The sequence below is a fragment of the Dipodomys ordii genome, unplaced genomic scaffold (genome assembly GCF_000151885.1).
Source record: "Dipodomys ordii isolate 6190 unplaced genomic scaffold, Dord_2.0 Scaffold184, whole genome shotgun sequence".
Lineage (NCBI taxonomy): Eukaryota > Metazoa > Chordata > Mammalia > Rodentia > Heteromyidae > Dipodomys > Dipodomys ordii.
Window position 1 is genome coordinate 597,670 of NW_012267400.1, and position 10,978 is coordinate 608,647.

Genomic DNA, 10,978 nt, shown 5'->3' on the forward strand with positions numbered 1-10,978 from the left:
GCAGGCGGCAGCTCCCGAGCGGAGCCGCTAATCCGCTTCTCTGGCCCAAAAGAACACTGCGCAGAAAGACAATGGCCACGCGGGAACGTATTTTTACTTATTTATGTATTTATGTCAGTCCTGGGGCTTGAACTCAGGGCCGGAGCGCTGTCCCTGAGCTTCTTTGTGCTCAAGGCTAGCGCTCTACCACTTGAGCCACAGCGCCACTTCTGGTTTTTGAGTGATGAACAGGAACAAAGAGTTTCACAGGGCTGGCTTCAAACTGCAATCCTGAGATCTCAGCTTCCCGAGTAGTTCGGATTACAGGCAGGAACATCTTTTTATTGGCTCAGTCTACCCCTGGCCCGGCAGGGGCCGCTGGTTGACTGGAAGACTGGTTGGGGGTCTCTGGACAGTCCGGGGGGGCCGCATCGGCAGAGGTTCCGGGTGCAGGGGGGATGTGTGAGTAGCAGCACTGGTCTCCCCGTGGACAGGCACCCTGGGGTGAGAGGCAGAGATGATGGGGTGAAGCCCAGCAGCCCTACCCAGCGAGCTCACTCCCACCACATGGCCGCTATGGCAGGAGGGGTACCCAGTGCCCGGCAGTGGGGAGGAAGATGGCACCTCACCTCCTTGAATCGCTTGCAAGGAAACGACTTGAGGCGGGCAGCCCTCTGCGCGGGGTCCTCCGCGGGCTCTTTCCTCTTATTCTGCAGGAGCCGGCGTTTCTCCTCCAGCGCTTCACTGGCTGCCTTGCCCCTGGGCAGACACACCGAGTGGGGCTTCCCTCTGGCCTTCCTCCCATTGCCCTGGACAAACCCCCCACACACAACCCCACACTCACCCTGGCCGAGCTCGGGGCCGGGGACCCCAGTTGGCCTCTGGGTTGGCCTGGAAGCGCTTGAGGCCTCGCTGGCGGGAGCTTGGGTTGGCATCTTCACGGATGGTGAAGTTGGCCTGAAGCCTGGAGATGGGGGGGTGAGGGCTGGGGTGGCGACCGTGTGGGTATACAGAGCACCCCAACCCACACGTGCCCACCTCCACACCAAGGTTCGTTCTTTTACTATTGAGTCCACATTGTTCTGGAAGATAACAGAGTGGACCCCCCACGGGTAAGAAGGGGCTAGGTGGGTGAGGGTATGGTGGTGCCCACCTCCAGCTTTTTCTGTGGTGCTGAGGAAACAAACCCAGGGCCTCATGCTTGCAAGGCAAGCTTTCTACCACTGAGCCACCTTCCCAGCCCCAAGTCTTAGACTCTTATCTCTTAACTAGCAAAAAGCTAGAAGTGGAGCTGTGGCTCAAATGGAAGAGGGCTAGCCTCAAGTACAAAAGCTTAAGGACAGAGCCTAAGCCCTGAGTTCAAGTTCTAGGCTGGCACACGTGTGCGTGCACACACATCTAGACAGATAAAGTTCTCTGTGCTCTGACTCAGGTAACTGGCTGGGGGGCTGGGAGCTCAGGGGGAGGGCAGAGAAGAGGGAGACCAGATTCTGGGCTCCAGTCTGGGTAGGAGAGTGGGGGGGGGCTCCCCCCATGTTCTCGGGGGTCACTCTCAGCCCCCCCCAGTCCTCTGGTCCTGCGAACCTGGGCTCCACACTGAGGATGCGGAAGGCAGGGCTGGTCTCTGACAGCCGCTCCCGCTTCACCGGGTACTCCTTCTCCTGAGGGAAGAGATGAGGAGACACTGCGCTCAGGGGCCTTTGGGGGACCACCCCTCCCCACGGCCCCTTGGGAGCTGACCCCCTCACCCAGCAGCGCATGATGTCCCACAGAGCGGAGGCTGGGGCGTCGGTCTTCACGGCGTTCTTACAGGCGTGGGAGAGCGACACTCGGAAGCCAGCGTGGAGGAGGGCTGACCTGGGGAAGGGCCAGGACGGTGAGGGGCTGCCCGGAGCCCGGCGATCCCCACAGGCCCAGGGCCTCCCTGGACCTTTCTGGAACTAACCGCAGCTGCAGGAGGCTGGGCGTGTTGCAGTGGATGGTGGAGCTGAGCTGGTCCAGCGTGTAGTAGAGGGGGGCGTCTGGGAGTTCCTGGAAGGGGGGAGAACCGCGTGGGCTCGGCGGGGCCGGAGGGGGGGGGCGAGCAGACACGGCGGGCGGGCACCCTGCCGACCCCCACCTCGGTGACAACGCTCAAGACCCCTCGGATCCGCTGCGAGGTGTGGAAGCGGCTAGGATTCGCACTCACGGCCTCAAGGACCCGGCCCACGAAGTCCAGGTTGTGGATGGGCGCTGCCCACACGGGGCCGCCGAGCTGCCGGGGCACACGGGGCGGATGAAGGGGGACCGGGGAGAAGGCGCCCCGGAGCCCCGCCCGGAGCCCCGCCCGCCGCCCGCGCCTTCACCTGGTGTCGCTGTCCACAGTGCTCGCACTCGGGGGTCACCGGAGGACCGCAGGCGGCCGAGAATTTGATCCTGCCAGGAAGGGGGCGGTTAGGGGTTGGGGGCCGTCCCGGGTGTCCCCCCCCAGACCCCCAAGCACTCCCAGGCTCACCGGCCACCAGGGGCCTCCGATGCTTTCCCGAGGCGCTGCAGGTGGAGGGCGCCGCAGCCCACGCACTGGAACACCAGCGCCTGCTTGCTGCGGAGGCAGGGAGTGAGGGAGGCAGGGAGTGAGGGCGAGGCCCCGCCCCTGCCGCGGGCCCCGCCCCTGCCGCGGGCCCCGCCCCAACAAGGCCCTTCCAACGGCAGGCTCCTCCCTCGCCCTGGGCCCGCCCTGGGCCAGGCCCCGCCCCCAGCTCAGGCCCCGCCCTCTTCTCCTCTGTGAGAGGCTGACCTGGCGGAGGCTTTGACCTTGGCCTGGCCGGTGAACACACGCACAAACACGCGCACGTAGAAGTCGGCGCTGATGCTGAGCAGTGGTTCTATGAAGCGCTGGTAGCAGTTCGCATGGAGGTCCAGGCTGTGCAGCACGATCCGCAGCGCCTAGGGGTGCAGGGGACGGGATCACTCTCTCCCCACAGACCCAGGGAGTACAAAAGCGAGGCACACGGTTGCTCCCCGGGTTCCAACCTTGGCCCTACTCTCATAACCCTTGGGAAGCCAGCATCACCTCTCAGCGCCTCAGTTTCCTCATCTGCAACGTGACAGAAAGCACAAAGGTTCAGCAACAGAGCACCCTGTACCACATGGGCACTGTGGACAGGAAGTGGAGGACACTGTTGCAAAACTTCTTGTCTGAGACCTCAAGGGACTAGGCCAGGACTTAACCCTTTTCTGGCCGACCCTGCTTCAAATGCCCAATGGGCTCCATTCTATGAGGGCAAAACAGGCCCAAGAAGGTGAAGTCGAGTACCCAACACAGAAGAAACTCTAGATTTTAAATCCAGACCTGAAAAAACTACCCTTAAAAAAAAAGACTGTCTTGGGCTGGGAATGTGGCTTAGTGATAGAGCAATTGCCTAGCACTCATGAAGACAGTACCACATACACAAAAAGCCAGAACCGAGCCAGGTGCCGGCACCTCACTCCTGTCATCCTAGCTACTCAGGAGGCTGAGATCTGAGGATCGGGGTTCAAAGCCAGCCCGGGCAGGAAAGTCCATGAAACTCTTTTTTTTTTTTGTCGGTCATGGGGCTTGAACTCTGGGCCTGGGCGCTGTTCCTCAGCTCTTCAGCTCAAGGTGAGCGCTCTACCACTTGAGCTACAGCACCACTTCCGGTTTTCTGATGGTTTATTGGAGAGAGGAGTCTCACGGTCTCTCCTGCCCGGGCTAGCTTTGAACCTCGATCCTCAGATCTCAGCCTCCTGAGTAGCTAGGATTACAGGCGTGAGCCACCAGCGCCTGGCCCATGAAACTCTTATCTCCAATAAACCACCAGAAAACGGGAAGTGGTGCTGTAGCTCAAGTGGTAGAGCACTCACCTTGAGCTGAAGAGCTCAAGGCCCAGAGTTCAAGTCCCACGACCAACAAAAAAACAACAAAAAAAAGCTAGAACTGGTGCTGTGGCTCAAGTGGTAGAGCACTAGCCTTGAGCAAAAAGCAGCCCAGGGACAGTGCCCAGGCCCTGAGTTCAAGCCCCAGGACTGGGGAAAAAATAAAACAACATGCCAGACAAGGTAGTTAACACCTATAATCCCAGCAGTGGGAAGACTGAGACAGGAGGACCCCACTGGTCTACATGAGAGCCTGATTCCCAAAAACTAAACAAAAACTTTTTTTGGAGAAATTACATAATCATAGAAAAACAACAACAATGTAGCCAGGCACTGGTGACTCACATTGTAAGCCTAGCTACTCTACAGATGAGATATGAGGATCTTGGTTTGAAGCCAGTCTAGGCAGAAAAATCCATGAGACTCTTTTATCTCCAATTCACTGGGAGCTGTGGTTCAAGTGGTTAGCCTTGAGCAAAAAGCCTAGGGACAGTGTCCAGGTCAAGTTGAAGCCCCAGGAGTAGGGTGCACACGTACAAGCGCGCGTGCGCGCGCACGCACACACACACACACACACACTCTCTCTCTCTCTCCAACCATGTAACCTCCTACTCATGTGAGTTATGGGCTAGTCTTCCGCGCTGGGCTGGATCTGCCTGAGGTGTGGGATGGGGGTGCAGGGAGGTCCCCTCACCATCTCGTGGCAGGCACGGCTCTTGAGAGCCATGGCCCCATACTTGCTGTAGCACGTCTCGCCGTTGTTCCCTGCCAGGACCGCCATATCCGTGCAGGTGATGCACAGCAGCCCTGGGGAGGGGGGCGGGCAGTGAGGACCCTCCCCAAACACCCAGCCCTGCTCAAGCCGCCTGGGAGGGGGGGGCTCACCTCCTTCGCTCACAGCCTGCACTGCTGCGTCCAGAAAGGAGGCGGGGCTGCCGTAAGGGTCCAGGTCAATGACGTCAAAGCGCTCTGACACCCTCTGGTGCTGGTACATTAGCATCCTACAGGAGAGATGGCCAGATGGCCAGGTCCTTCGCCTCCCGTGGGGCCCTCCACACATGTGGACTCCTACAGGGTTTGGCCTTGAACTTGAGGCCAGCTTCTCAAGTTCAGGCTCTGGCCGTTTGTTTTGTTTTCAGGTTATCTTTGTGGTTTCAAAATCTGGGATTTGAGCTGTGTATCACCAGGCCTCAGTCTACCCATCTACATATAGCCTTGACAATGAACACGCCGATAATGACAGAGACATTCAAGTGGCCTTATGCTGCAAGTCCTGCAGATTGTCCACCTGCATGCTGACCCCTCCCTGGGCCACAAGTCCCGTCTATTAGGTTTACACTCACTGACTCTTGGCATTGAGAGGTGCCCGGCACAGACACTGTCTGTGAAAAGACCATCTTCCAGGGGAATAAATGAATACAAGTTGTACAAGTTCAGCTGGGAAGGTGGCTTAGTAGAGTGCTTGTCTAACACGCATAAAGTCCTGGGTTTGATTCCTCAGGACTACAGACACAGAAAAAGCGGGAAGAGGTGCTGTGGCTCAAGCGGTAGAGTGCTAACCTTGAGCAAAAGAAGCTCAGGGACAGCGCCCAGGCCCTGAGTTCAAGCCCAGGACCAACTAAAAAAAAAATTGTCTAAAGCAGGGGATCAGTACTCAGAACTATAATCCCAGCTACTCAGGAGGCTGAGGTAGGAGGATCCTGAGCTCAAGGCTAGCCTAGACAACACAGCAAGACTTTGTCCTCCATAATAAGATTTAAAAAAAGAAAAAAAAATACCTTGCTTAATGGCATTGTTTTCATCTTAATTTATGTAAATGCATACCAAAAACATTCCCAGAACAAGATGCGGTTCTCAAAGTCCGTCTTTGTTGTTTAATGTATGTCTGTACTTCTTGGTGGCACAGAATATGAGCTGTCCAAGTTGTGAGGCATTTTTGTGTTTGTTTTTTTTTTTGGGGGGGGGTGAATGGGGGGCACGCTGGGGGACATGCTGGTAATGGAGCTTGGATTCAGGGCCCTGCATTTTTTTTTTGATTGGTTGTGGGGCTTGAACTCGGGGCCTGGGTGCTGCCCCTGAGCTCTTCAACTGAAGGTGAGCACACTACCACTTGAACCACAGTGTCACTTCCAGTTTTCTGGTGGCTAAATGGAGATAAGAGTCTCATGGAGGGGCTGGGAAGGTGGCTCAGTGGTAGAGCGCTTGCCTTGCATGCCCGAGACCCTGGGTTCGATTCCTCAGCACCACATAAGCAAAAAAAAGAAAAAAGCCACAAGTGGCGCTGTGGCTCAAGTGGTAGAACGCTAGCCTTGAGCTGAAGAGCTGAGGGACAGAGCCCAGGCCCAGAGTTCAGGCCCCACGACTGGACCCCCCCCCCAAAAAAAAAAAGAGTCTCATGGACTTTCCTGCCTGGGCCGCTTTGAACCATGATCCTCAGATCTCAGCCTCCTGAGTAGCTAGGATTATAGGCATGAGCCACCAGCGGGGCCTTACATTCTTCCTTGGCTTTATTGCTTAAAGCTGGAGTTTTGGCTATTTAACAGAAGGTAAGATTCTCATGGACTTTTCTGCTCTGGCTGGCTTTGAACCATGATCCTCAGATCTCAGCCTCCTGAATAGCTAGGATGACAGGTGTGAACCACCAGTGCCCAGCTGCATTATTGGACTACTTATTATATAAATCCTGCCAGATGAAACAACCAAGCAGAGTTCCAAGAGGTTACTCTGTCACTCTGCTGTGGTCATATTCTCAGAGAAGGACAGAGGCAGCATCACCCCAGGCAGCCAAAGTGACAACCCAATGGGACCCTATCGGCAATAGGCAGTGCTACCTGGAACTTACCGGGCATCTGCCTGGCTGGCCTGTACCAAGTGGTCCACATGATTGAGCTCGATGTTCTGGCGCATGAGATGCACTGCCTGGGCGGAGGCATCATTGGCAACCACAGATCGGAGTCCAGGTACCTCTCGAGCAAACCGAATGGAGCGGAGGCCAGAAGCTGCCAGGCCCTCCAGCACCCGCAGGCCCTCCTGTTGGGAGTTAAGAAGGGACTCTCATTCACATCCCTACTTCCATTCTCTTCTGGACCTCCAAGAGTTGTCTCCCAGCCCAGCTCCTATAGTTCCTAGTGGTCTAAGAGCCGGGGAAGGGAGGACTGATTCTAAGGGGGCCACAGCTGCTCAGCCTACCTCACAGATCTCTTCAACGGCAGCTGTTCGAGGCTGGTCTTGTGGAGCCAGGTTTTCACCCTCTTTTGGTTTGAGTTTTTCCTCTTCTTGTTCTGACAAGTCCACAACCACTTTCTGCAGGTCCTGCTCACCTGGCACCTTGACTGCAGTTACCGGAGAGACAAGCCAAGGACTCAGATGCTCCCTCCACCTCCTTCACCCCCTCCCTGTACTGAGGACTGAACCCCTAAGGGCCTCCACACTTGTTTTTTGTGTTTTTTTTTGGTCCGGTCGTGGGGTCTGAACTCTGGGCCTGGGCGCTGTCCCTCAGCTCTTCAGCTCAAGGCTAGCGCTCTACCACTTGAGTCATAGCACCACTTCTGGCTTTTTTCTTTTTGCTTATGTGGTGCTGAGCAATTGAACTCAGGGCCTCAGGCATGCAAGGCAAGCGCTCTTCCACTGAGCCACCTTCCCAGCCCAGGGCCTCCACACTTGAACTACACCCCAGCTCATCAATGAGAAACCTCCCCTTAATGTTCACAATCCTTCAGATTCATAGAAAAATGTCTTGTTCAGACGCCAGTGTGTGCAGGGCACTAGGGGACTCACGCCTGTCATCCTAGCTGCTCAGAAGGCTGAGATCTGAGGATCTCAGTTCAAAGCTAAGTAGGAAAGAATATGAGACTTTCATTTCCATTAAAGACCCCAAAAAAGCTGGAAGTGGAGCTGGAGCTCAAATGTAGAATATCAGCCTTGAGTGGAAAAAGCTTATGGACAGTGCCTGGGCCCTGAGATTTAAGGCCTGGCACAAAGGCACAAACAAACAACAAACAACAACCGGGATTGAGAAGGTGGCTCAGTGATATAGAGTGCTTGCCTCATATGCATGAGGCCCTGGGTTTGATTCCTCAGCACCACATAAGCAGAAAAAGCAGGATGTGGCGCTGTGGCTTAAGTGGTAGAGCGCTAGCCTTGAACTGAAGAGCTGAGGGACAGCGCCCAGGCCCAGAGTTCAGGCCCCACGACCGACAAAAACCAACAAACAAACAAAAAACAACAACCTAGGGCACATCAGAGTGAGGTAAGGAGAGAGGTTTTCATGACCCCCCCCCCAAACATAAACACCGGAGCCTGAACCTGTACTCACTCTGGATTCCTTTGGCCCCAAGCTGAATTCGAGCAAATTCTGTAATTACTGCACACCTGATGAGAGAAGAATCTGCTTACTTCCTTTGTAACAGATCAAGGCTTGCATTCCCTTACAGTTTCTCTAAGCCGCAATTGTCTTTCTTTTGTTCTGCATTCTCAAGTCTACCGAAAACTCCCAACTGAATGATCGAGAGGTTAACTATTTTTTTTCTTCAGGTTCATAAACCCCAGAACAGCTGGGTGTCAGTGGCTCGCACATGTAATCCTAGTTATTCAGGAGAGCTGAGGATCTCGGTTTAAAGCCAGCCCAGGGAGAACATCCCTGAGACATTCAAGTCCAGCAAAAAGTGAGAAGTGAAGCTATGGTTCAAGTGGGCTCAGAATGCCAGATTTGACCTAAAGGACACAGCCCAGAGTTTAAATCTCAGTAGGGACACACACACACAAACACACGACAGCAGATGATGTCTGCAATCAGATGACCTTCTTAAATCATTATTTCAACGCATTAACACAAAGCGTGTAAGCGGTGTGAAGCTTAACTCGCAGAAAAGTCTGCAAGTTAAATAAGTGATCTGTCCATTCCGAATAACAAGAACGAACCCCAGGAGGGCGACTGAAAAATTCCTGAGGAGGACAGAAAAGGACACACACGCCCAGGAGGACAAAGACCCCCACCAGGCTTGTAATTCTTCTGGCCCAGCTCCTCCTTCTCCCTCCCCATAAAAACCCGGAGCGGGCACCAGGGGGGATGAAGTTTTGTGGCTGAATGGGTCCATCTTCCAAGATGCCAGCCACTGATTAAACCCGATTTCTTCCTGCCAAGCCTCTATCTCCTGGATACTGGCCTTCCGGCAGCGGACAGCCGGGGACGTATTCCGGTAATACCTCCGATCTCACCGACCCACTCCCCCCCTGCCAGGCTGACCCCTGCTCACGTGAGGTCCCGGTTGAACTCCTGCACGGGGTTGTAGAAGACCTCATTGGCGCTGGGGAAGACGATCGTGGCGGCGCCCTCGGTGACGGTCGTCTCCGGGGCGGCGGGCGGGCGCGGTTCTCCACGGGGCCCCGAGCCGTTCTCCAGCGCGGCTGGAGCCGGCGGCCCCGGGCGCGACACCCCGTCCATGCACTGGGCTCTGCAGAGGCCGCGGACGGAACGGAGAGCGCCGCTCAGCCGCAGGACGGACATCCGCGGCCCGCCAGCCTCATCCGGGGGACCGGGGGGGGGGACGGGGGAGAGAGAGAGGCCGAGCTGCAATCCGGGAAGATGGGGACACGTCTTAGAGAGCCGGGGCTCTAGACGCCGCGGGGCCTCGGGAAGCGCGCCCCGGCCTCGCGGGGCGTCGGGGCCCTGCGGAGCCGGCAGCTCTCGCTGCAGTCCACACCCTGCGCCCCCCGCCCCCTCGACTCTTCACCTGCCCCGTCACCGCACGCAGAACCCAGCCAGGCTCGGTGCACGCCGCCCGCATCAAGGCCAGGGCGCTGCCATGTTGGCCCGGAGGGAGGGCGGGTCACGTGACGGCGGCCAGCCAATCAGAGGCGCCGGCTATGGCGGGCGGCCAGGGTCAAGCTTCCCGGCCAAAGGACGCGTGTTGACGGTGTGGCACGGAGGAAGCCGGCTTTCCCAAACCTGGAGGGAAAGAGTCGCTGGTCCCATTGCACAGAACAGAATATTGTGTTTAGAGAAATAGGGCCTTCGATCGGGGGAGCTAACCCCTAGTGGTCGTCTCCTGGGTGCTGTTTGCACAAACTTAGAGCAGCACCCTGCAGGGATAACCGAGGCTCCGGAATCCAATTAGTGGGTTTGAATACCTGTCCCACCACGTGGTCTGGGACTCGTTACTTCACCCCTCAGGCTCTCACTTTCCTTACTTGTTGTATCTGAATCTCAGCTTTCAAGGAAGGGCAAAGGTTACTGGACAAAATGTCTGGAAAGTATAACGCAGCCTCTTAACACAGTAAACCCTCAGCGGGATGTAATCAGTGTTGAAAGTGGGGAGAGCGTGTAGTGGTCCAGTCTCAGCACTCCTTGTACGTGTTTGTGTGTGCTCGCGTGCTAGGGCCTGGACACTGTCTCTGAGCTTTTATGCTCAAGGCTGGCATTCTATACTTATGCCATAGCTCTTCTTCCACTTTTGTTGTTGTTGTTAACTGGAGATAAGAATCTTATAGACTTTCCTGCCTGCCTGGGCTGTCTTTGAACCTCGATCCTCTGATCTCAGCCTCCTCAGGAGCTGAGATTACAGGTGTGTGCCCAGCTTTTGCTACTTGTTCTTAATTCTATGCTTCACTCCCACCCACAACCCCCAGTTTGCAAAACAGTCAGCGCTGCTTAATATTAGTTACGGGTTGTGAAGAGACGTTTAGGTTAGTGCTGGTGAATTGCTAACAGAAGCTGGCACCATGTAAACATTCCTGGAAGTCTCAGCCCTTATTGTCGCTTCTTGAGCCTGAATTTAAATCTCTGCACTCGCCATCACTTGCTGTGTGATCTTCAACAGTGTTCTTCAACCCCCCCCCCTCCGCAACTACCTAATTCCATTAAAGGACTTTAAATGGCGTAAGCAATGAATATTTTCATTTTACAGGAAGCTAAAGTTCGGGAAGGCCAGAGACTTGTCCGTCATCACGGGACTAGATCATGGCGGGGTGCAGGTCTGGTCTACAGAACCCACCTACTGGAGAAGACCCTGAGCTGGCAAAGGGAGGAAGAGACGCAGCTGGTGAGGCGAGGGTGCGCTCGGAGCTCGGCTAGCGCGGTCTAAGGGGCGTGTCCCGGGGCGTGGCGGGGGCGGGGCCCGGGCCG

The 10,978-nt window shown here is 55.9% G+C and overlaps 1 protein-coding gene across 3 annotated transcripts; it reads right to left on the minus strand.

The window, feature by feature from the left end:
* Positions 1-242: 242 nt before the first annotated feature.
* Trmt1 (tRNA methyltransferase 1 homolog (S. cerevisiae)) lies at positions 243-9,656 on the minus strand. Of its 3 annotated transcripts, XM_013034248.1 has the most exons (17): positions 9,588-9,656; positions 9,111-9,308; positions 8,171-8,226; positions 7,045-7,187; positions 6,698-6,885; positions 4,741-4,856; positions 4,550-4,662; positions 2,756-2,904; positions 2,474-2,560; positions 2,325-2,394; positions 2,099-2,233; positions 1,925-2,010; positions 1,728-1,836; positions 1,564-1,640; positions 824-943; positions 609-761; positions 243-478 (listed from the first exon to the last, which is right to left on the minus strand). In XM_013034248.1, the coding sequence occupies exons 2-17, from the start codon at positions 9,296-9,298 to the stop codon at positions 334-336; spliced, it is 1,935 nt and encodes a 644-aa protein (XP_012889702.1). In that variant the 5' UTR covers positions 9,299-9,308; positions 9,588-9,656; the 3' UTR covers positions 243-333. The 3 variants fall into 3 exon arrangements, with proteins under 3 accessions (XP_012889702.1, XP_012889701.1, XP_012889700.1); XM_013034247.1 differs by lacking the exon at positions 9,588-9,656 and having other exon boundaries at positions 609-738; positions 9,111-9,402; XM_013034246.1 differs by lacking the exon at positions 9,588-9,656 and having other exon boundaries at positions 9,111-9,402.
* Positions 9,657-10,978: the final 1,322 nt, after the last annotated feature.

What these genes read in the sequence shown, in the direction of transcription:
- Trmt1 (XM_013034246.1), bottom strand. Translation starts at nt 9,361, where the DNA reads ATGTCCGTCCTGCGGCTGAGCGGCGCTCTCCGTTCCGTCCGCGGCCTC. An exon ending in TCTTGAGCGTTGTCACCGAG is followed by an intron (nt 2,011 to 2,098) that starts GTGGGGGTCGGC and finishes CCCCCCTTCCAG; the next exon opens with GAACTCCCAGACGCCCCCCT. An exon ending in GGGACATCATGCGCTGCTGG is followed by an intron (nt 1,641 to 1,727) that starts GTGAGGGGGTCA and finishes CTCTTCCCTCAG; the next exon opens with GAGAAGGAGTACCCGGTGAA.